The sequence below is a fragment of the Nerophis lumbriciformis genome, linkage group LG03 (assembly GCF_033978685.3).
Source record: "Nerophis lumbriciformis linkage group LG03, RoL_Nlum_v2.1, whole genome shotgun sequence".
NCBI lineage: Eukaryota > Metazoa > Chordata > Actinopteri > Syngnathiformes > Syngnathidae > Nerophis > Nerophis lumbriciformis.
The window spans coordinates 46,674,695-46,697,792 of record NC_084550.2 but is presented as its reverse complement, the minus strand read 5'-3'; the positions used below and the strand labels follow the sequence as shown (position 1 = coordinate 46,697,792).

Below are 23,098 nucleotides of genomic sequence, written 5' to 3'. Positions count from 1 at the left end.
GAATTGAATATTAGGCTTGTCAAAATGAACTAATCCACCATCATTATTACTTTGGTCAAAACTATCACAATTGACCCATCTGCATCACAAAATGACTGACTAAAACTAGAGATGTCCGATAATATCGGGCTGCCGATGTTATCGGCCGATAAATGCTTTAAAATGTAATATCGGAAATTATCGGTATCGGTTCGGAAATTATCGGTATCTGTTTCAAAAAGTAAAATTTATGACTTTTTAAAACACCGCTGTACGTAGTGGTACACGGACGTAGGGAGAAGTACAGAGCGCCAATAAATCTTAAAGGCACTGCCTTTGCGTGCCGGCCCAGTCACGGCTTTTCACACACGGTAGTTTATGCAACGCATACTTGTTCAACAGCCATACAGGTCACACTGAGGGTGGCCGTATAAACAACTTCAATATTGTTACAAATATGCGCCACACTGTGAACCCACACCAAACAAAAATGACAAACACATTTCAGGAGAACATCCGCACCGTAACACAACATAAACACAACAGAACAAATACCCAGAACCCCTTGCAGCACTAACTCTTCCGGGACGCTACAATATACACCCCCTGCTACTCCATACCCCCCCCACATCCTCCAACCCCGCCCACCTAAGCCTACTCATGCTCTCTCAGGGAGAGCATGTCCCAAATTCCAAGCTGCTGTTTTGAGGCATGTTAAAAAAAATAATGCACTTTGTGACTTCAATAATAAATATGGCAGTGCCATGTTGGCATTTTTTTCCATAACTTGAGTTGATTTATTTTGGAAAACCTTGTTACATTGTTTAATGCATCCAGCGGGGCATCACAACAAAATCAGGCATAATAATATGTTAATTCCACGACTGTATATATCGGTATCGGTTGATATCGGAATCGGTAATTAAGAGTTGGACAATATCGGAATATTGGCAAAAAAGCCATTATCGGACACCTCTAACTAAAACTAAAGAAAATCCAAATTACCATGTACAATTATTCCAACCTCAAAATACAACAAATCAAATATTTCATTAAGGACCCATTCTTTTGAATAAAAACAATGCATTTTCTTTTTAATAGTGATGGGTAAGTGACACACACTCACTGGCTGTATTGACAATGCACTGACACTGTGCTGGTGTTTCATAAGGGCGCCATATGCTGCGTTTAAGAAGTCACTATATTTAACATGCAAGTAAAATTAATAGCTAATACAATTATTATTGCTTATTTTTAAATGAGGCCCTGCGATGAGGTGGTGATTTGTCCAGGGTGTACCCCGCCTTCCGCCCGAATGCAGCTGAGATAGGCTCCAGCACCCCCGCGACCCCGAACGGGACAAACGGTAGAAAATGGATGGATTTTTAAATGAATAGCTGTGCAGAATGGAATATGAAACGCGCAACTGGTAAATGAGCCAAATATTAAATAGGGAAAAAAAACACATGATCATATTTGGCACTACAAGATCAGAATGATTAGATCGATGATGGCAACGAACACCAAACGTCAAACATTTCTCACTTCTTCCAGTTGAAGCTGTCACTTGCAAGTGAAATAAGTGCTTCTTGATTAACACTTTCATAGTCAAACGACACAATATCGGTCGCAAGGTTTATTCTAAAGTGACTCACACATCGAGGGACACAGTATCACTTATTGTGTTTCATAGTGCATCAGTGCTTAAGTATCGTTGGAGCCATTACTACTTTTTAATAATAATTAGAAAATGTAACGGTCTTGCAGTTGTTCCTCTCTGCCAGAGCTATTCAAATGAACTATTCAGTTCCAAACTTGGAAGACAAACATTTTTGCCGCAAATTCCTAAAATAACCACTGGAGTGCTCCTGTTGTATAGAGGAACATGGACAGGGAACACAATGGCAGATCCTTGCATTGACATTTTAAACCCTGTTAGCAAACGTGGAACATTGGGGTCGAAACTTGTGATTTGAATTACATAACTGAGGTGTTCCTCAAGGCATCACTTTAAGTCCTCTCCTTTTTGGCTGTTACACATTTATGTGTTTCTGTGGCATGTTTACTTCAGATGCAGTCAGTAGTCATTTGTTCAACTTCTTTGGTTGTTCTTTAGCTGTATGTTCCGTCCTGAAATTTGTGTTCCCCGAGCCAAAAAAAAACAGTCTGCAGGCTCTAGAGTGTTTTCTATTCGGGTTGCAGTACTATGGATGCTACCTCAGCACAAGCAATTAAGTACCACCTTAAAACTAATTTATATACTCTAGTGTTTGGATAGATTATGTTTAGACCAGTTGACCTGCCCCTCTTCTTTTTTGCTCTGTCCCCCTCTCCACAATACCAGTAGGTCATGGATAATCTCTGGAGAGGTACCATTCTGGAAAAGGCGCAAGCTGTTCCAAGTTGTGACCACTCTTCTATGCATCAGTTGGTGACATCTCTGTGTTGTCAATTTGTCTACATGGAAGAAGATCCCCCTACCAGCCTCTACTGGCTACACAATGGATTGGACTCTCACACTAGCTATTAATGTAACAATTCAATAACTGTACCCACTTGGCATCCATTGCAGCCGGTCAACCAGGAAGAATGTTCCCATCTGCTGCCCCTCTCTAAGGTTTTAGCTTTGGAGTTTTTCCTTGCCCGAAAGTGTGTTCAGATAAGGGGATGTCGTGGTTTGTGAAGCCCTTTGAGGCACTTGTGGTTAAGGGCTATAAAAATACATTGGGATTGATTGATACCAGTGGTGTTCCTCAAGGTTCCATTTTAGGTCCTATTTTTTTCATAATTTTGGCTATTCAACTGGTGGCCCACAATCTTAGATCAAAAAACTTGTGAGACACAAACTTGCAGCAGATTCTTAAAAACACAGGAGTGCTGTCACAGAGATGATCTTTGACTGGCTTTTTTCCAGAAGATCCTAAAGAACAGCAGAGCACTGCTGCAACTAGGGACGAAATAAATATAGAGCAAAATTAAATGTCTACTGTAGAGGTCGCTAGTTCTCAGGAAAATACAAAAAAAGACTAATAGTGAAAGAAGAAAGGAAGAAGTCTTCCCCCCGGTCCTTAGCTTCCTGGAAATTTAGTATAGAATATTCATGCTCTATACATTTACATCAGAGTTGTGATAATATACAGTAAGAGGGGAACATTGCCATTCATGCCCATGATGTGTGAATGTACAGATCTGACTGCAGCTGGAAATTGCAAATTGTGGCTCCCAGAGCTCTGAAAATAGGTCTAGAAAAAACACCGCTCAAGTATTTGTAGTGAGAATCTAAGCTAGGTTTAAGGGGCAGAGCTTTTGGTACACGGGGTGGGGATGCTTTATGCAGATGGACCAAAAGTAAATCAAAAGAAACAATATTGACATGCACACTTCTAAAATGTAGTTGTCGGGAGAATAGTCACCATATTTTGAACAGCCTTGTATTGACTTCTTAGAGCTATAGCCTGGTAATCTGGCCTCCCTGTCAGCAGACTAAGGGTATGCTGGGTGGCCCTCTGCCTTGGAAGAAAAGTGGAAGAGAACCTTGGCAAAAAGTATCAAGTAGGGAGAAACTTAGGGAGAAAAGGGGAGTGGAGGGGGAGGAGGGCTACATCATTTCATATAGTCACACAAATATATATTCATACTGCTCTGAGTATCAAGCACCACCTCTACCTGAACAGGTTCGCACACTATATAGTCAGTGAATTGAAAGTAGTCAACTTGCCTTCTTTTTTTGTGGCGGGTTGCTGGTGTGTGGAGGTGTGCCACTCTCTGGGTAGCCTCCCCCATAATGAAGTTCATTAAAAGGCGACGTACATCTGGGCCCAACGTCCCCATGTAGCCCCTGGCTACTCAAAGAATTGTGGAACGACTGTGCGGGTGAGAGACCTTCCTCCGAGAGAGAGAGACGTCGGTCTGCGGCAGCATGGTTTGCCAAGTTAGCGTTGAGGGGTGAGCACGTGTATATGAGGTTGAACTCTGTCCTGAAGGCCTGCTCCCTGCTTTTCAGGGCTCGGTCTGAGGTGGCAGTGGACACTTGCTTTAAGGAAGTGATTCCTGCAGACAGGGATTCCTGGGAATCATTGCCTAAAGATGTTCCGGGGATGGAAAAGTCCTCTGAGGGTCCGGCCATGGGGCTCTCCAAACTAGAGGGCAGTGAAAGATCTGGGAACTGACTCCGAGGGATGTCAAAGTCTGTCTGGAGACATGGCTGACAGCGGTGAGGTAGGACAAAGGAGACAGGAAACAGTATTGTTAAAAAAACTATTAAATATGTAAATACGTGCTTCATTGGGTATGTCAACTTCCAGCAAATGTACATACCTCAGGAGATATGGATTCTGGCCGGTGAACGGGTGATGCCTCGGGGGATGATATGTTCTAAAGATAAATGCAGTCACTGTTACAAACTTCAGTCACACACACATATATCTCATATAACAATATTTGATTGTTGACTAGTTTTCAACACCAATGATAAATTGCACATTTGTGAGATGACAGGCAAACACATGCTTTGACGTTTTTGCGGTTATTTAGAAAGTGGATTTATATACAGTAAGAAAGTATTTGTTTTTTCTAAGTGTGCCTACTAACAAAGATATGACCAGGCCACCATTTCTAAGATATATTTATTTTAACAAAGAAAGGCGGAATGTACAACGAAACAGTACAAAGGTTTGTAGGTGAAAAAACTATTTGATTCCCTACCAATGATTAAAGGGGAACTACACTTTTTGGGGGGAATTTTGCCAATCATTCACAATTCTTATGTAAGACAAGAACACGTTTTTCTTTTTTTAATGCACTTTAACTCGTAAATAAACGCTTGCAAAAGTCAGTTAACAATGAAGGTAATGGAATTCGCTTAAATCCACCTATAAGATGCTCTAAAAAACCTCCAAAAACCTCCATCAACGTTTTATTTACAAGCTTTAAGTTTATACAGTACAGACCAAACATTTGGACACACCTTCTCCTCATTCAATGGGTTTTCTTTATTTTCAAGACTATTTTCATTGTAGATTGTCACTGAAGGCATCTAAACTATGAATGAACACGTGGAGTTAAGTACTTAACAAAAAAAGGTGAAATAACTGAAAACATGTTTTATATTGTAGTTTCTTCAAAATAGCCACCCTTTGCTCTGATTACTGTTTTGCACACTCTTGGCATTCTCTCGATGAGCTTCAAGAGGTAGTCACCTGAAATGGTTTTCACTTCACAGGTGTCAGTTTTAATGTCTTCAGTGACAATCTACAATGTAAATAGTCATGAAAATAAAGAAAACGCATTGAAATGAGAAGGTGTGTCCAAACTTTTGGCCTGTACTGTATATATATATATATATATATATATATATATATATATATATATATATATATATATATATATATATATATATATATATATATATATATATATATATAATGTAGTAACAGGAAGATTCATAATAACATGCATTATTTGCATATTTTGATCCTCTTACGCATACGGCGGCGGATTAATTTCACAGACGCATCACAATATTCACTTTTCCCTTTAACAACAAACACTTGGCATTTAGCACTAAGTGCTAAACAAGAAATACAAACTTTGAAGAAAATAAAACAATCACTGCACAAAGTCTGCTCTCACCGGGATGCCGGCTGATGGGATGTTCATATCTTCCCCCATTAGATGAAGAATTATTCATACATCTCACGAAGGTTAAAAAAAAAAAAAAAAACGACCAAACAAGCGTATTTTCATGACTTTCTCGCAATGTTAATTTACAAGTTAACTGTCAAAGTTGACCAATTCCTCGGTTTATTGCAACAACCTTCTACTATCCGGGTGAGACGTATGATTTATAATCTAGAATTAACTTTCGCCAGCTCAGAGGCGATGCAGCAGCTCCTGGCTCAATATGTTATTAAATATGTCATCACGGCGCCGCTAAAAATAGATTGAATGCAATAGCACGTAAAATAACAACATCGCTAATACTTGATTAATATTCAGGTCAAGAGATGTAAACGAAGTATTGTTGGCAGTTTTTGGATGTTTTTAAGGGCTTTATGGGCGCAAAAAGTGTACTTCCATTCGCATTGACATACATTTATTATTGCACTATGGTTATACAGTTAACAGGAAAACATCAAAGAATAACTCAAATGATCTGAATAACTTGAATTTTAAGTATGACATGTTACATAAATGGCTAGTGGATACGAGAGACACACAGTATTGACAATAACAAAACATTGCACTGAGGATTGAGAAAAAAGGCATCCACACCGGAGGATAACAAAAACTTTATGTCATCCAAAAAAATATTAAATACATTTTGAATTATATGAAAAAAATAAAATATAAATATTAATTAATATAAATATCATGAGAATATTAGTAGTAATAATTGCAATAAAGTAGTATTAAGTCTCTTATATGTATAAAATACGCCATCTACACCACTACGGGCAAGACCAAAGAGCTGAGACAAGAGATGTCCGATAATATCAGCCTGCCGATATTATCGGCCGATAAATGCATTAAAATGTAATATCTGAAATTATCGGTATCGTTTTTTAAATTATCTGTACTGTTTTTTTTTGTTTTTTTTTAATTAAATCAACATAAAAAACACAAGATACACTTACAATTAGTGCACCAACCTAAAAAACCTTCCTCCCCCATTTACACTCACTCACACAAAAGGGTTGTTTCTTTCTGTTATTATTATTTTGGTTCGTACATTATATGTCAATATATATCAATACAGTCTGCAAGGGAGACAGTCCATAAGCACACATGATTATGCGTGCTGCTGGTCCACTAATAGTACTAACCTTTAACAGTTCATTTTACTAATTTTCATTAATTACTAGTTTCAATGTAACTGTTTTTATATTATTTTACTTTCTTTTTTATTAAAGAAAATGTTTTTAATTTATTTATCTTATTTTATTTTATAATTTTTTTTAAAAAGTACTTTATCTTCACCATACCTGGTTGTCCAAATTAGGCATAATAATGTGTTAATTCCACGACTGTATATATCGGTTGATATCGCTATCTGTAATTAAAGAGTTGATATCGGAATATCGGATATCGGCAAAAAGCCATTATCGGACATCCCTAGCTGAGACCAAAATGGAGCTGTGACTAAGGATTTTCCACCAAATACAATTTAATGTATTACCTATTAAATGTTATATTTTATGGATTGTGTTCTTTCTCTGTTAAAATAAACACACATGAGTGTGTGCGTGTGTAGTCATACGTACTTCAAATTGCAGAGGTGTGTTGCAGCGGCTGGTGGGAAGTGAGGGCATGGGTGAATATGCGAGGCCGTTGGGTAGCAAGGAGCTAATAAAAGTGTTGTGAAGCAGGGGAAGTATGGGGTCCTCAGGGAGAGGCGGCGTGATGGGCGACAATGGGCGAAGCAGGTGGTCAGACGTCGTCGACGTCGTCTCGGTCATATACTTTGCATGGCGCTTCTTGAAAGGTGCGTTCAGTTCTGTCATTTTAAAACAAAGTTAGCAATTTTCATTACACTCGTTTTATTCTTGTGTGCACTAGTTACTCCTTTTGCAGAATCATTTTCTCCTGCATACAGTAGTGAGAGTCAAATGGAATATGAAAATGAAATGTGTACCGCTGGACAAGGGATTTGGGGTGGATCTGCTGCTGGTGCTTTGCTGGGAGGAAGTGGATTCTGTACCGTCCTCCACACTGGCTGAACAGCTCTCGTCCTCCACTTGCTTGATCCATCTCTGCATGACCAGAACATTATGACAGTTATACTTTAAACGTACATCTACAAAGTGTACATGCATGCTGTCATGTACTACTTCTAGTTCATGGGCCTGAACACACAATTTTAAAATACATATTACGCCTAGAATTTGTCAGGATATCAACAGTCAAACATGTTTGATTGATTTCAGCAGACAGACCAAATGTAAAAACATTTTTATTAAAATAATGTCAGATAGTAATACATTCATTACTAAAGCAAAATAAATATTTGATTCCAATGAAAAAGGGGGTTAAGTACTTGATGTAGAGAGAATTATTGGCAAGCACAAATGTTTCTTGTACCGGTAGTTGTACTACTTGTAGTAGTGTAGTAATGTATTGTAATGTCCTGCAGATGTAGTAGTGTACTTGTAGTTGTAGTACTTGCAGCAATGTACCGGTACTTGTAGTTTCTTATAGTTGTAGTAGTGTATTTGTAGTGACTTGTAGTTGTAATAGTATATTGTAGTATCTTGTAGCCGTAGCAGAGTGTTGTAGTACCTGTAGTAGTCTATTGTAGTTTCTTGTAGTGGGAATAGCGTATTTACAGGACTGCCTCAGAAAATTAGAATATTGTGATAAAGTTCTTTATTTTCTGTTATGCAATTAAAAAAACAAAAATTTCATACATTCGGATTCATTACACATCAACTGAAATATTGCAAGCCTTTTATTATTTTATTATTGCTGATTATGGCATACAGCTTAAGAAAACTCAAAAATCCCATCTCAAAAAATTTGAATATTTCCTCAGACTAAGTAAAAAATTAAGATTTATAAAAGCAAAACAAAATCAAACATTTGAAAATGTCAACTAATGCACTCAGTACTTGATTGGGACTCCTTTTGCACGGATTACTGCATCAATGCGGCGTGGCATGGAGGCAATCAGCCTGTGGCATTGCTGAGGTGTTATGGATGCCCAGGATGCTTCAATAGCGGCCTTTAGCTCATTTGCATTATTGGGTCTGGTGTCTTTCAGCTTCTTCTTCACAATACCCCACAAATTCTCTATGGGGTTCAGGTCAGGGGAGTTGGCAGGCCAATCGAGGACAGTAATGCCATGGTCAGTACACCAGTTACTGGTGCTTTTGACATTGTGGGCAGGTGCCAGATCATGCTGGTAAATGAAATCATCATCCCATAGAGCTTTTCAACAGATGAAAGCATGTAGTGTTCTAAAATCTCTAGAAGCGTCTGACTTGGGCTATGGAAAAGAAGCACTGGACAGTTGCAGAGTGGTCCAGAGTCCTGTTTTCAGACGAAAGCAAGTTTTGTATTTCATTTGGAAGTCAAGGCGCTAGAATCTGGAGGAAGGCTGGAGAGGAGCAAAATCCAAGTTGCTTGAAATCCAGTATGAAGTTCCCACAGTCAGCAATTGATGCAGTAATCCGTGCAAGAGGATTCTCAACCAAGTACTGAGTGCATTAATTGACATTTTCAAATGTTTGATTTTGTTTTGCTGTTATAAATCTTTTTTTTTTTACTTGGTCTGAGGAAAATTCTAATTTTTTGAGATGGGATTTTTGCTGTATGCCACAATCAACAATATTAAAATAATAAAAGGCTTGCAATATTTCAGTTGATGTGTAATGAATCCAGAATGTATGACATTTTTGTTTTTTTAATTGCATTACAGAAAATAAAGAACTTTATCACAATATTCTAATTGTCTGAGACAGTCCTGTATAGTTACTAGTAGCCGTGGTAGTGTAGTGTAGTTGTTTATCTGTATAGTTGTATTCATTTCTTGTAGAGGTAGTGTATTGTAGTTACTTGCAATTGTATATTCTAATAATTAATACACTTTATTGAATGCTATTTTTGACAATGTGTCTTTGCTAAAATAAAGGTAACATACAAATATTTAGAAAATCTGCAGGGATCGAATACTTCTTTTTCACACTAGATTAGACCATACTTTATATTTCATGTGTTTTGCGTTTGCATTCAACACACCTCATCCTGTCTACACTGCAAAAAGTCACTGTTCAAGAACAAAATACAAAAAGTAGGGGTATTTTATTAGAATTAAGCAAAATTATCTGCCAATAGAACAAGAAAATTTGGCTTGTCAAGACTTTCCAAAACAAGTAAAATGAGCTAACCTCAATGAACCCAAAAATACCTTAAAATAAGTATATTCTCACTAATAACTGTACTCCTATATGAGTACTTATTTTATATTGTTTCATTGAAAATAAAACAGCAAAGTCCATTTGGCTGTCATCTGTTTTAATATGAGACACAATTGTGTCAAAATCATGATTTTTTTTTTCATGCTTGAAATAAGAAATTATTACTTTAAAAAAGTAGTTTTATACTTGTGAGTGTAGATGACACAGCCTTGCAACAGTTGATATTCATGTTTCAAGCATGTTTTACTCAATATAGGTCATAAAATCTCAGCAACAAGCTGTAATATCTTACCGAGATCATTTAGGACCAAAACCTTAAAACAAGTAAAACACTCCAACATAAAATCTGCTTCGTGAGAAGAATGATCTTATCAGACAGAAAATAAGCAAATATCACCCTTATTTGAGATATTTAATCTTACTTAGATTTCAGTTTTTGCAGTGTACAAACTCTTGCTGCATTGCATTGCTCACCTTTTTAAAGCAGCCATAGGTGCCGTCCATCTGAAGTGGACGTGGACGGCGTCTCTCGGGGTTGAAAGGTGAGCCGAAGCGCACATAGTGTCTTGGCGCTGTGCAGATAACAGATGAGTGCGAGAGGCCTGGCAACATGTTGAGGGTGGTGGCCAGCACCGTTGGGTCAGTGGTAATACGCAGCGGCCGCTCAATAGGTGGCTCCTGTGGGAACTTCTCCCCTCCAGGAATCTTTTCATTCAACCACTCTGTCACCAGATACTGAATGAAAACACACCACATTCATGATTAAGTGTAAATAAATGTGTGTACACCATTAAACATATGTAAGCAGACAATAAAAAACAGTGTTTTCCATTTATTGGTGGCGGCCTGCCACAAATAAATTTGTACCGCGACAAATATATTTGGTGCAACCTGTTAGCCCTCTCTTATAATGGTACGGTTTATGAATGTAGCTTGTCATTACAAGATGGCGTCGTATCCAATCTACTTAACACACCTCATATGCACCTGGTCTGCCAGAGAATAAGAAGACATTGCAGGGATCAGTGTTGCCCACTTAGTGACTTCAGGCCCTTTTCCACCGCAGGAACTTTCACATTATGGTTCCCTTTGTGTTTCAACCAAAAAACTATCCGGGTATATGTAGTTCTTCGGGAACTATTCTTAATCAACAGCGGGTGGGACCTTCGAATAGTTCCAGGTACCTTCGGGGAGGTGGGCAGTGCTGTCGACCACTGATTGGTTGAACACAGTTGGGGGCGTTTCTAAAACTTTGTATTATAAGTTTCAGCCGGCAGTATGCGAGATGACTTGTTCATTTAAACTATCGGGAAGTTTAATGTTGTTTATTCATTTTTACAAGTGCCATTTCAATACCTGAAGCTACAAGAAGTGGACGGACTCTTTTAAATGTATTTCCAGAGAAATTTAAAGTATTCAGTCAGACTTCCAAGCAGCGGCTCCAACCGGGACTTAAACATCATAGTTTAAAGAGAAATGTGAAATAAATGACAAGAAGAACAAATGTAAAGCACATCAAATATTTACTTAGTTAGATGCAGAGTGAACCGAATACTAATGATAAGAGGCTAACCCTAAATCTGATGTTCATGTTGTCGCAGTGAGATAAACACAACATTTATTCTTTATAGATATGTATTTACAGCTCGTTTTGTATAGTATTTCTTTGTATATTTTATTTACTTAGACTTTAGAAAAATATACTGTACCACTCATCCAAACATCAGCAGCCTAATTTGTATGAACTATGCCTGAACTGTGAAATAAGGTCTACAGGAACCTATATAGTTCCAGGAACTAAAGGTTTCAGGAACTTACAAATCCTGAAGTTTTGGAGGAAAAGAGCCATTTGTTGCTATATATAGCGAGTATTCAGATTCCTCTAGCTTGTCTTTTTCAGAAAAAAAACCCAGACAAATCTTGTGACTTTTTCTGGTCTTATTGGGAGTCTTTGGAAGACAAACATAAATGCCCGCAAAGCCCTTCCCAAACAAATCAAGTCTGTGTTTTGTGTTGAAAATGAACACAAAAAGAAGTATTTCTAACTTCTGTTTGTTTGCCTTTCATATATATATTTTTTGCTTACTTTTAGTCTCTCCCACAGTATCCATGAGATGCATTGTACCATATTTTTTGGAGTATAAGTCGCACCTGCCGAAAATGCATAATAAAGAAGGAAAAAAAACATAAGTCGAACTGGAGTATAAGTCGCATTTTTTGGGGAAATTTATTTGATAAAACCCAACACCAAGAATAGACATTTGAAAGGCAATTTAAAATAAATAAAGAATAGTGAACAACAGGCTGAATAAGTGTACATTATATGAGGCATAAATAACTGACTGAGAACGTGCCTGGTATGTTAACGTAACATATTATGGTAAGAGTCATTCAAATAACTATAACATATAGAACATGCTATACTTTACCAAACAATCTGTCACTCCTAATCGCTAAATCCCATGAAATCTTATACGTCTAGTCTCTTACCTGAATAATATTATTTGATATTTTACGGTAATGTGTTAATAATTTCACACATAAGTCGCTCCTGAGTGTAAGTCGCACCCCCGGCCAAACAATGAAAAAAACTACGACTTATAGTCCGAAAAATACGGTACATGCGTCATGGCCAATTATTCAAATGAGTACATTCTGTCGTGTATTCCCATCCCAACTTGTTCAGCAAGTCAATGCCCTCTCACCTTTTTGGTCTTGGGGTAACGTAGGTTGCCTCTGCTTATGCAATTAAGATTCTGGCCGTCTCCATCGAGGAGGCCACCAGCACCGAGCCCGCTGTCCCCTTGCCCCAGATCAGAACCGAACAGGCCATGAGGAGCCTCCTCTTCCGGACCAGGGTTTTGGTCTGGTGCAGGAGCTGCGGCAGCCGCCTGCTGGGCAAGCGCTTGACGCTGTCGTCGAGCACGCTGGGACGAGCTGGAGCGGTAGCGTGAGATTCGGCTCTTGGGACGAGGCTTGGAAGGCCGTGCGGGTTTAGGAGGGGCAGCTGGAGCAGGCAGGTTTGGTGAGGAGGTCTTTTCTTCAATAGATGGTACTTCCTAAGGCCAGCGGAAGGACAATACAATGCATGAGTAAATATATGTGCCAGAGGAAAAAAAACATTCTTCATACGGATACTGACCGTGACATAGGTAGTGCGTCGTGTGGTGATCCCTACCCCCGTGTTTTGGGCTATGGGGGGAGTTCCTGTACCCTCTTCTGCTTCCACGCTGTCCTCCTTTACGTCTGCTCTCCTCCGTCTTCTTTCCAGACTGTTGAGTGTCTGTAGATCAACACACAATGTCCCAACATGAGTGGGAATGGTTTTCAACGTCCAACTTCTACACGGAAATAAAATGCATACTTTTTTACTGGGGATGGCAATCCCATTTTCATCCACCTCTCCTTCCTCCACTTCTTCCAGCTTCACCTCATCTGGCAGCCCCTGGTATAACAGACACAGGCTTTTGATGAAAATGTAGCTTTTATAACATGCTTGACTTGATGTAGTCAATCACCCACACGCTCTCTTTCCACTTGTGTTGAAAGTGCAGACGTCAAACAATATAACTGTTTTAGATAATGTGTAAATCGCTCAAGTCAAAGCAAACTCAAATAATAATGTTCACCATCATTTTTCCTCTGTTGCACTTTTGGTGGGGGATGAAATGATGAAAGAAGAGAATTGCTGCCACCATGTGGACAAGTCTTTTTCCCACAGTCCTACAAGACTCCTTCTTGGCTGTTACTCATGTTCTATCATCTCTATGGATTTTTATATCATCTATATCCTAGGTGTCAAAGTCAAGGCCTGCGGACCAGATCCGACCCGTGTATGAATGATCTATGGCCCCCGGGATGCTATTTGATTAGTATTAGAACTGGCCCGCAGGCCACAGCCGCCTGCTGCTGTTTTGCAGCACCGATACTCCATCAGTGTTGGCGCTAGGCATTTTCAAAATGGGGTACAAGGGACTCCATCAAGTCATTAAAATGGGGTCCCACAGTAAATTTTTGGGGTCCCATTATTTTGTAACCGTTTTGAAAACAAATGATAAATGTATGCATTATCCTGTCGTATTTCACATTCTCTATTGTGTTTTGGAAAAAGGTTGTCATAAACGTTAATTCATTAAAAGAAATAATAATACAAAAGAAAACACATTTTTAATGCATTTGTACATTTAGTTAGTTATAAACATTCATTCACTTTCTTCTTTCCTTCATGGATCTAAACTTTACCGCTGCCAGTATTTTTTTCTATATTTTTATTGTAATATTTTCAGAATGTGCTTGTTCTACTTTTGGCCAAAGTAAGACAAAGAAAACAATCTGAAGTTTTCTTAATTTTTTAGTTTTAATGCCATGATTTTAATAGTCCGGCCCACGTGCGCACATATTTTCCTCCAAGCGGCCCCTGAGCTAAAATGAGTTTGCCACCCCTGATCTATATTGATGTTCTATCACCTATTTTGATATTCTACCGTCTATATTGGTGTCGCATCACCTCTATTGGCGTCCTGTCATCTCTATTGGTGTTATATAATCCTAATCAAAATGATAAAACATGGAATTTAGTTAAAAAATTAAATCAATTTGTTGCGTACATAGTATGTTAGTAGCTTTCTAAGGTCTCGTCCAATGATTGCATTGATCGTTGATATTGAATAACGTTTTTTAATGTTACATTTTACATTTGCGTTTGAGGAAAAAATAAGTTTTAAAAATGGGCTGAACTAATTGTCTTCACCTACAATTATTCACATATTTATTTGTGGGAAACAATGTTTATACCTCAGTATTAGTATTGACACCTGAATTTAATTACATGCATGTTTTACAGTCATACAAATATAGGGGAAACAAAATAAAGTGTATTTTTTTTTGCTAAATCTAATTAACATTAAAGGGGTCGTATTATGATTGTTTAAATGTAAAACACTTACTTGTGGTTTACATAACATGTAATGGTGGTTCTTTGGTCAAAATGGTTATGTTTTGCAGACCGTTTGAGCCGTTGAGCACCGTTTTGTGGGCATCTTTGTTGTAGTTTTAGCACTTCCATATGGAGTCTACTGACAGATATAAATTCGAACTATACTCAACTTTGTATTAGAAATGGCAACGGCGGAGGATGCATGTGCATGTACGAGCCAGTCTGCCCCACAACAAGAGGATGGAAAAAAGATGGAGCTTATTGGCTACAGCGTTGGACTACAATGGCGGGCTTGCACAAAGCACTTTGGGTAATTCCCTACCCTATATGGATAATCCGCTGACGTCACCATTGCAGCAAATTCCAAACAGCTCAATTAGATGAAGTATGAAGAAAGGTAAGATTTTTTATAAATATCTCCGCAATGTTTTTTTTTCATATTTTTGTGACTTATGCAGATTCCAAATACACAGAAGCAGGTAGGGAATACAAGTTGGGTTTTCCCCTTTAAAATAAATACATGTCTTTTTTTCGGCTTTTCCTACTAGTTACCTTCCTCTTACAATTCCGGCCGGGGATTGAACCTTATAATATAGAAGAAGCATATACCACGACAGCGGAAACTACTGTATTTTTCGGAGTATAAGTCGCACCGGCCGAAAATGCATAATAAAGAAGGGAAAAAAACATATATAAGTCGCACTGGAGTATAAGTCGCATTTTTGGGGGAAATTTATTTGATAAAACCCAACACCAAGAATAGACATTTGAAAGGCAATTTAAAATAAATAAAGAATAGTGAACAACAGGCTGAATAAGTGTACGTTATATGACGCATAAATAACCAACTGAGAACGTGCCTGGTATGTTAATGTAACATATTATGGTAAGAGTCATTCAAATAACTATAACATATAGAACATGCTATACGTTTACCAAACAATCTGTCACTCCTAATTGCTAAATCCCATGAAATCTTATACGTCTAGTCTCTTACGTGAATGAGCTAAATAATATTATTTGATATTTTACGGTAATGTGTTAATAATTTCACACATAAGTCGCTCTCCCGGCCAAACTATGAAAAAAACTGCGACTTATAGTCCAAAAAATACGGTACAAGAAAAGCGTAAATAGTGCCAAATATTCTCTTTTTAGTGACAGAAAAAAGGCTGGGAATTAGTTTGCATTATAAATCACCTCATTATTTAATTCTCATAAAAACACATCCCTTTGAGGCACAATGCAGAGCACAAATGTGTTTGAACGATTGCGTCGTTCAAGGAAACCTATGTGGTCACCAAATATGTGAGATCATCGGCCCTTATACCTCAGCATCACTGTTTCCCTGGAGCTCTTTGGCCTCCTGCTGCTGGCTGGGGGTCTGACTGCTATCTCCGCCCAGGCTTCCCTCCAGCTCTCTCCGGCGAGCCTTTCTCTGTCGGGTCTCGGCACCAACCAACGGCGAGGGCGGCGGTGCAGACGGGGGGCTCAGCAGACTCTCCCTGGGGCTTGTGTTGTGTTTCTGCACAGGGCAATTTTGGTTCCTCTTATGGCAAGCACAGTCCACCTTGTAGATACTGAAGAATCGTTAGGAGAGAGGAAGAAGGTGGTTGATACAAATCACGTCATTATTTACAGATAGATAAAAGCGGTAGGGATCACTGAAGGTGTATGGTATGCTGAGAAGCAGTACTGACCAGCTGTTGAACTCATAATCAAATCCAATAGTGACCTCAGCATCTTTGGTGATCTCACTGACGGCATAAATACACAGGTGGATCATCCCCTCAGCAACCATGTGTCGCACCTGGAAAGTAGCAATATGACTCACCAAGGACGCAGGTAAGCGCAAAGCTACTCTTTCAGGCAATCAAAGTGAAAGGCAAACAAACGTTGACGTCTGACTCGAGCCTGTTAATGACTGACCTCTGCGTTTGGTGTACAGGATCTTCGAATGAAGCGGGCGTCATTTCCAAAAGTCCTGGCATCCACACACATCTCCACGTCATTAAACTTGGAGTAGAACAGCACAAATGGGTAGGGCCTAGGAGACATGATTCAAAAAGGATCAAACACAGCTTGTTGCTTATTGTCACAATAAAACTCAACACTTTAGAAGACTACAGACAAAATGACCCGCAGAACAAATGAGTTGACAAGGCGTGAGTTTTACAGGATTATGATACTTCATGAATGGTGTGCGCCCATCTGTCATTATGAACATAATTTTCGAGAGGGTTAAAGGAAAACTGCACTTCATTTGGAAATGTGTCCATTCACAATCTTAATGACAGACAAGCACACATACTGTGTTTTCTTTTTTATGCATTCTAATTCATAAATTAACGCTAGCAAAAGTCAGCTACCAATGGAGCCCATGGGAGTCGCTCTAAAAAACATCTAAAACACTCCATCGACGTTTTATATACATGCTGTAAGTATATACAGTACAGCCCAAAAGTTTGGACACACTTTCTCATTCAATGGGTTTTCTTTATTTTCATGACTATTTACATTGTAGATTGTCACTGAAGGCATCAAAACTATGAATGAACACGTGGAGTTATGTACTTAACAAAAAAAGGTGAAATAACTGAAAACATGTTTTGTATTCTAGTTTCTTCAAAATAGCCACCCTTTGCTCCGATTACTGCTTTGCACTCTTGGCATTCTCTCCATGAGCTTCAAGAGGTAGTCACCTGAAATGGTTTTCCCTTCACGTGTGTGCTTGAAGCTCATCGAGAGAATGCCAAGAGTGTGCAAAGCAGTAATCAGAGCAAAGGGTGGCTATTTTGAAGAAACTAGAATATAAAACATGTTTTCAGTTATTTCACCTTTTTTTTGTTAAGTACATAACTTCACATGTGCTCATTTGAAGTTAATACTCTGTTGACGCAGTTTTGATGCATTCAGTGACAATCTACAATGTAAATAGTCATGAAAATAATGAAATCACATTGAATGAGGTGTGTTCAAACTTTTGGCCTGCACTGTATGTAGTAACAGACACATTCATAACAACATGTAATATTTACATACGTTATTAATTTCATAGACTTATCACAATGTTCGCTTTTCTCTTTAACAACAACATATACTGATCATGACAAACTTCATGAGAGCCAACAAAGACTACTATGGGGCTAATGATGATCCAGAACCTTCTATTTTTGAGCATGAATATAAGGAGAATGTGCTACAAGTTTTAGAAGCAGTGTGCTAAACGGATCCAGCTTTCGTGAAACACTGAGCATCATGTAGCAGTGTTGCTTAGTGCTGAACAACAAATCCAAACTACGAACATAATAAAACAATCACTTACTGTACAGTGTCTGCTCTAAATGGAATGCCGAATGACGGAATGTTAATTTCTTCACGTTTAGATGAAAAAGTGCAGTAAATGATCGACTTTTTGTGTCTTTCTTGTCATCTCCGGTTATAAATTGAATGTCAAAATTTACCATCTTCTCGGTTTATGACAACAACCTTCTACTATCCAGGTGAGCGGCATGATTTATAATCTAGAATTAACTTTCACGATTCAGCAGCTCACCAGCTCAATCATGTCAATATAACAAGATAGTTAGCCCTCTGTGAACACGGTGCCTCTAAAAATAGTTTTTCTGCGTTAGTGCTTATAATAAAAATGTTGCTAATACTTGGTTATTATTTAGGTCACAAGATATAAATGGAGTATTGTTGACGGTTTTTGGATGTTGTTTTAGAGGGCTTTATGGGCAAAACAGTGTACTCCCATTAGCTGCATTGTTAACCACCTCATACAAGTTGGAATGTTAAAAAAAGAAAAAAACTTGTTAGTGTCTTTTATAGGGATTGTGAATGAAAGGCAACATTGAAAAAAAAAGTGCAGTTCCCCTATAAAGCCATCAAAAAGGTGAAATAGCGGCCATTATAATAATCATAATGTTAGCACTAAATAATGCAAAAAGTCAACTCTACCACACATTTTTTCTTTTCATTGACTTCATTAATTAGCACATGTTGATTCATACGGGCTAGATTTTAGCGTGTTTAATTAATTTGAATGTATCCTTGAAAAAGTCCGGACACCCCTCTTACATTTGATGCAACATAGGCCTCTTTAAACATACCATTCATTCAGGCTTGATTGTTAAACTTTCATTTTGTCTTACTTCTTAAAGAAGTGCCCGTTGACCTCGAACTGCTGCTTGAGCATGACCTTCCCTCGATACTCGATGATCAGGGCGTCTGGGTCCAGGTTCTTGGCTGCACGAAGGATCTTCCTGTGCTTCTGCACTCGTGTTACTCGTCCTAACTGCAGCTAGAAAGGGCAGAAACAAACATTTATCTCAACACACAACGTGCCCACAAAGTCTTGACAGTTTAAAAACATTTAATTCAAATGCAAATTAGATATGTAAGGCAAAGTTCTCTGGCACCAAACAAAAATGTAAAAAAAAAGATACTTGGGGGTCATTTTATTGTTAGATTTGTGTTGACCTGATTATTTGTTCATTGGCAGAAAAAATGCTGAGTAAAGCTTTTTCATAAATGTGCACTTTGGCCAAGCAAATCCAAGCCCATGTCAAGCATGTTGACGCACCTTGGGCAGAAATGATAGCCTCAAGTCTTTTGGAATACTATGCCACAAGCTTGGCACACCTATCTTTGGGCAGTTTGGCCCATTCCTCTTTGCAGCACCTCTCAAGCTCCATCAGGTTGGATGGGAAGCATTGGTTCTCATCCAGGATGTCTCTGTACATTGCGGTATTCATGTTAATCTAGTCAGGGAGGTGACCAAGAACCCGACGGTGACTCTGTCAGAACTACAGCTTTCCTTTGTGGAGAGAGGAGATCCCTTCCAGAAGGACAACCATCTCTGTCGCAATCTACCAATCAGGCCTCTATGGTAGAGTGGCCATACGGAAGCCATTTCTCTTAAAAAGTTTGCCAAAATGCACCTGAAAGACTCTCAGACTATGATAAAAAAATGGTCTGGTCTGATGAGACAAATATTGAACATTTGGCGTGAATGCCAGGCGTCATGTTTGGAGGAAACCAGGCACCGCTCATCACCAGGCCAATACCATCCCTACAGTGATGCATGATGGTGGCAGCATCATGCTGTGGGGATGGTTTTCAACAGCAGGGACTGGGAGACTAGTCAGGATAGAGGGAAAAATTAATGTAGCAATGTACAGAGACATCCTAAATGAAAACCAACGCTTCCCATTGAGATGGACCAGATTCACGGAGCCCTGGCTGAACGAGCATGTATCGGACATTTTGGCCTACTCGACGGATTCTGGATCATCCGTGCGGACTGGACATTAGCCTAGAGCTAGTGGGCAGTCTAGGACAGAGTTGGTCGGCTCTCTTGGTTGCTTTGTTGGGTCTGTTCCTGTCTACGGCCGTGCTGCCCCGGCCCCCGCAGAAGATGACAGAGTACTGCAGAGGGTGTAATGATGAGGTTTTTTTTTTTTTACATTTCTTTGTTTGTCTATGCATGGTGCAATCATATGTGTGCAACGTGTATTATTTATTGCTCTTTTTTTTTCGTTGTGTTTTACGTTTGTAGCTGTATGTAGAAATAGAGCCTCTGAAGTGGCAGCTGGTTGCATCAGCTCTGTGCTCCTTTTAATAATGTCTGTTAGTCCTTGTGTTTAATGTTTCTCTCTTGTCTTCATACCAAGATGGCGCCGCGGATGGCCCCCACGGTACTGTGCTCTCTCATAATTTTTCTTTGTTTCTTGCATTGAACAAAGGGAGCACAGTCTACCAAGGCAAATTCCTTGTGTGTTAAACATACTGGGCCAATAAATCTGATTCTTATTTCGTAGGTAGTCTACGTCCACTTGTTTGGTCTGGGGTTGGGTATATTGTGTTTGTACATGACCAAACTCGCTGAGCAAACACCATAATTCATTTTAACAGGGCAAACTATAGCAAGAGTATTCAACGTATTTTAATCACATCGCATTGCATTTGAGTGTATATTTGTTGATGATATAATTTTTTTTAAATAATCCCCTAAAAATGTCTGCTCCAAAAAAAGACACAATGTGTATCGTAGATACGCAGACTCAGGATGGAGTATGGAATAACGTATTTTCTGCACTATAAGGCGCACCTTCAATGAATGGCATATTTCAAAACGTTGTTCATATATAAGGCGCACCGGATTATAAGGCGCACCTATGCATCCATTAGATGGAGCTGTGCTAAAGGGAACAAAACAGTCAGATAGGTCAGTCAAACTTCATTAATAGATTACAAACCAGCGTTCTGGCAACTCTGTTCACTCCCAAAATGAATAAACAGCTGTTTTATTATTTTCCCCGAGGTAAAGTCAGTGACGTGGTGTTTTGTTTATCTTTTAACAACAGCAAGGTATAACAAGGGGAACTTTTCCCTGATTCAATAAACACGTAAAAAACAGTGATACTGTTACGGTAAATCAAACGTTAGTGCAATCACAATATAGTAACACTCGAAATAGTGCAGAGCAATAACAATATATCAATAACTCAACGTTGCTCAAACGTTAATGTCACACAACACAACACACAAAATAAACATGTAAAGCTCACTTTATGAAGTTATTCCTCATCCACGAATTCTTCTTCTTCAGTGTCCGAATTAAACAGTTGGGCGAATACGGCATTCGTCTCGTCGAAGTCGTCATTAATCGAGTCAGTGTCGCTGCTGCTCTATTCCCATGTTCTACTGCGTGACTGATCGTCTTAAGTTTAAACTCTGCGTCGTAAGCGTGTCTCTTAATAGGAGCCATTTTGGGGTCTCTACATAAACAAACAAATGGAAATCAAAACGGCACGCCTCGCGCAGTCATATATCCCAGCTTGCACCGCGCGCTTCTTCTTCTTCTACGGGGGAAAAAGAAGTTGGCGGCTGCTTACCGTAGTTGCGAGACCTAAACTTTATGAAAATGAAGTTTAGGTTTGTTGTGGCTCAATATTGGTCCATATATAAGGCGCACTGTCAGCTTTTGAGAAAATTGGAGGTTTTTAGGTGCGCCTTATAGTGCGGAAAATACGGTACATCCACATATTGGGTTTGACTAATAATGCACAGCACAAGAAAGGTATAAAGATGGCAGAAAATGCAGTAGTGTCTTGGTGTGTATATAACTGTTAATTAAACATTATGCCTTCATCTCTTGCTCAGCTAATATATATACACTTGAATCCTGAAAAAGAAATGGATTTTGGAGCTGACCTGCATCTGAGAGCCCAGAACTGTGTTGTTACAGGCCAGCTCGGTGCGGTTGATGGTGTCCATGCCTTCCAGTGAGGTCTGTGCGGCAGGCGGAGCCTCTGGGCTCGGATCAGAGGTGCTGACGATTCGATGAAGCTTGAGCAGCGTCTGGATGTCGGCGCTGTACTGGTTGGCTAAAGCCTCCTCGTACTGGTCCGTCCACTGACGGATTCTATTCTCCCATCCCTCTGCTGTGTTTTCGTCCAACACGCTCGCATCCGTCGTCGAGTTCTTTGCACAGGAGACAAAAGGTGACAACAGAAACGGCATGCAAATATTCAGTGTTTTACTATTTTTTACTTTACTATATTATTCACATAGAAGTACAAAGTAAAGAAATACAGTGTGTCTGGGTGAGTGGTTGCCTCATCCCTCAAATCATGAGTGAAGAATGCACTAAATCAGTGGTTCTCAAATGAAGGTACGCGTACCCCTGGGGGTACTTGAAGGTATGCCAAAGGGTACGTGAGACTTTTTTTTAAATACTCTAAAACAATTCAAAAATCCTTTATAAATATAAATAAAAACCTCTTTTTTTCCAAATAGTTCAAGAAAGACCACTACAAATTAGCAATATTTTGCACTGTTATACAATTTAATAAATCAGAAACTGATGACACAATGCTGTATTTTACTTCTTTATCTCTTTTTTTTCAACCAAAAATGCATTGCTCTGATTAGGGGGGTACTTGAATTAAAAAAAATTTCACAAGGGGGTACATCACTAAAAAAAGGTTGAGAACCACTGCACTAAATGGTACAGTATTATCTGCTCACAGATGCAACCTGGTGGTTGTTTGAGCACACTGCAGCTTGTCCTGGATAAATTAACCCACCCTCACTAATTAATGTTTCAATCACAAGCAGGTTTCTCACAAAAATGAGGCAAAAACGAACCCAAACCCACTGTACTCTGGTACTTCTGCTCCTTATTAGTGTAAAAGGAGTATGGTTGACCAGATACATTAGTTTGAAAAGTCTACTTCTGTGTTACTAAATATTTTAAGTC

The 23,098-nt window shown here is 39.0% G+C and overlaps 1 protein-coding gene across 4 annotated transcripts in view; it reads right to left on the bottom strand.

The window, feature by feature from the left end:
* The window catches only part of setd5 (SET domain containing 5), a 121,868-nt gene that overhangs the window by 14,501 nt on the left and 84,269 nt on the right, over positions 1-23,098 (bottom strand). For all 4 annotated transcript variants that reach the window (XM_061937876.2, XM_061937883.2, XM_061937891.2 and 1 more), the window contains 13 exons: positions 22,051-22,320; positions 18,987-19,135; positions 16,759-16,876; positions 16,530-16,639; positions 16,160-16,409; positions 13,258-13,338; positions 13,036-13,176; positions 12,599-12,952; positions 10,368-10,628; positions 7,613-7,730; positions 7,242-7,474; positions 4,297-4,353; positions 3,698-4,183 (listed from right to left, as the gene is read on the bottom strand). In XM_061937876.2, the coding sequence (XP_061793860.2) occupies positions 3,698-4,183; positions 4,297-4,353; positions 7,242-7,474; positions 7,613-7,730; positions 10,368-10,628; positions 12,599-12,952; positions 13,036-13,176; positions 13,258-13,338; positions 16,160-16,409; positions 16,530-16,639; positions 16,759-16,876; positions 18,987-19,135; positions 22,051-22,320 (2,628 nt within the window). The remainder of the gene's footprint in view (positions 1-3,697; positions 4,184-4,296; positions 4,354-7,241; positions 7,475-7,612; positions 7,731-10,367; positions 10,629-12,598; positions 12,953-13,035; positions 13,177-13,257; positions 13,339-16,159; positions 16,410-16,529; positions 16,640-16,758; positions 16,877-18,986; positions 19,136-22,050; positions 22,321-23,098) is intronic.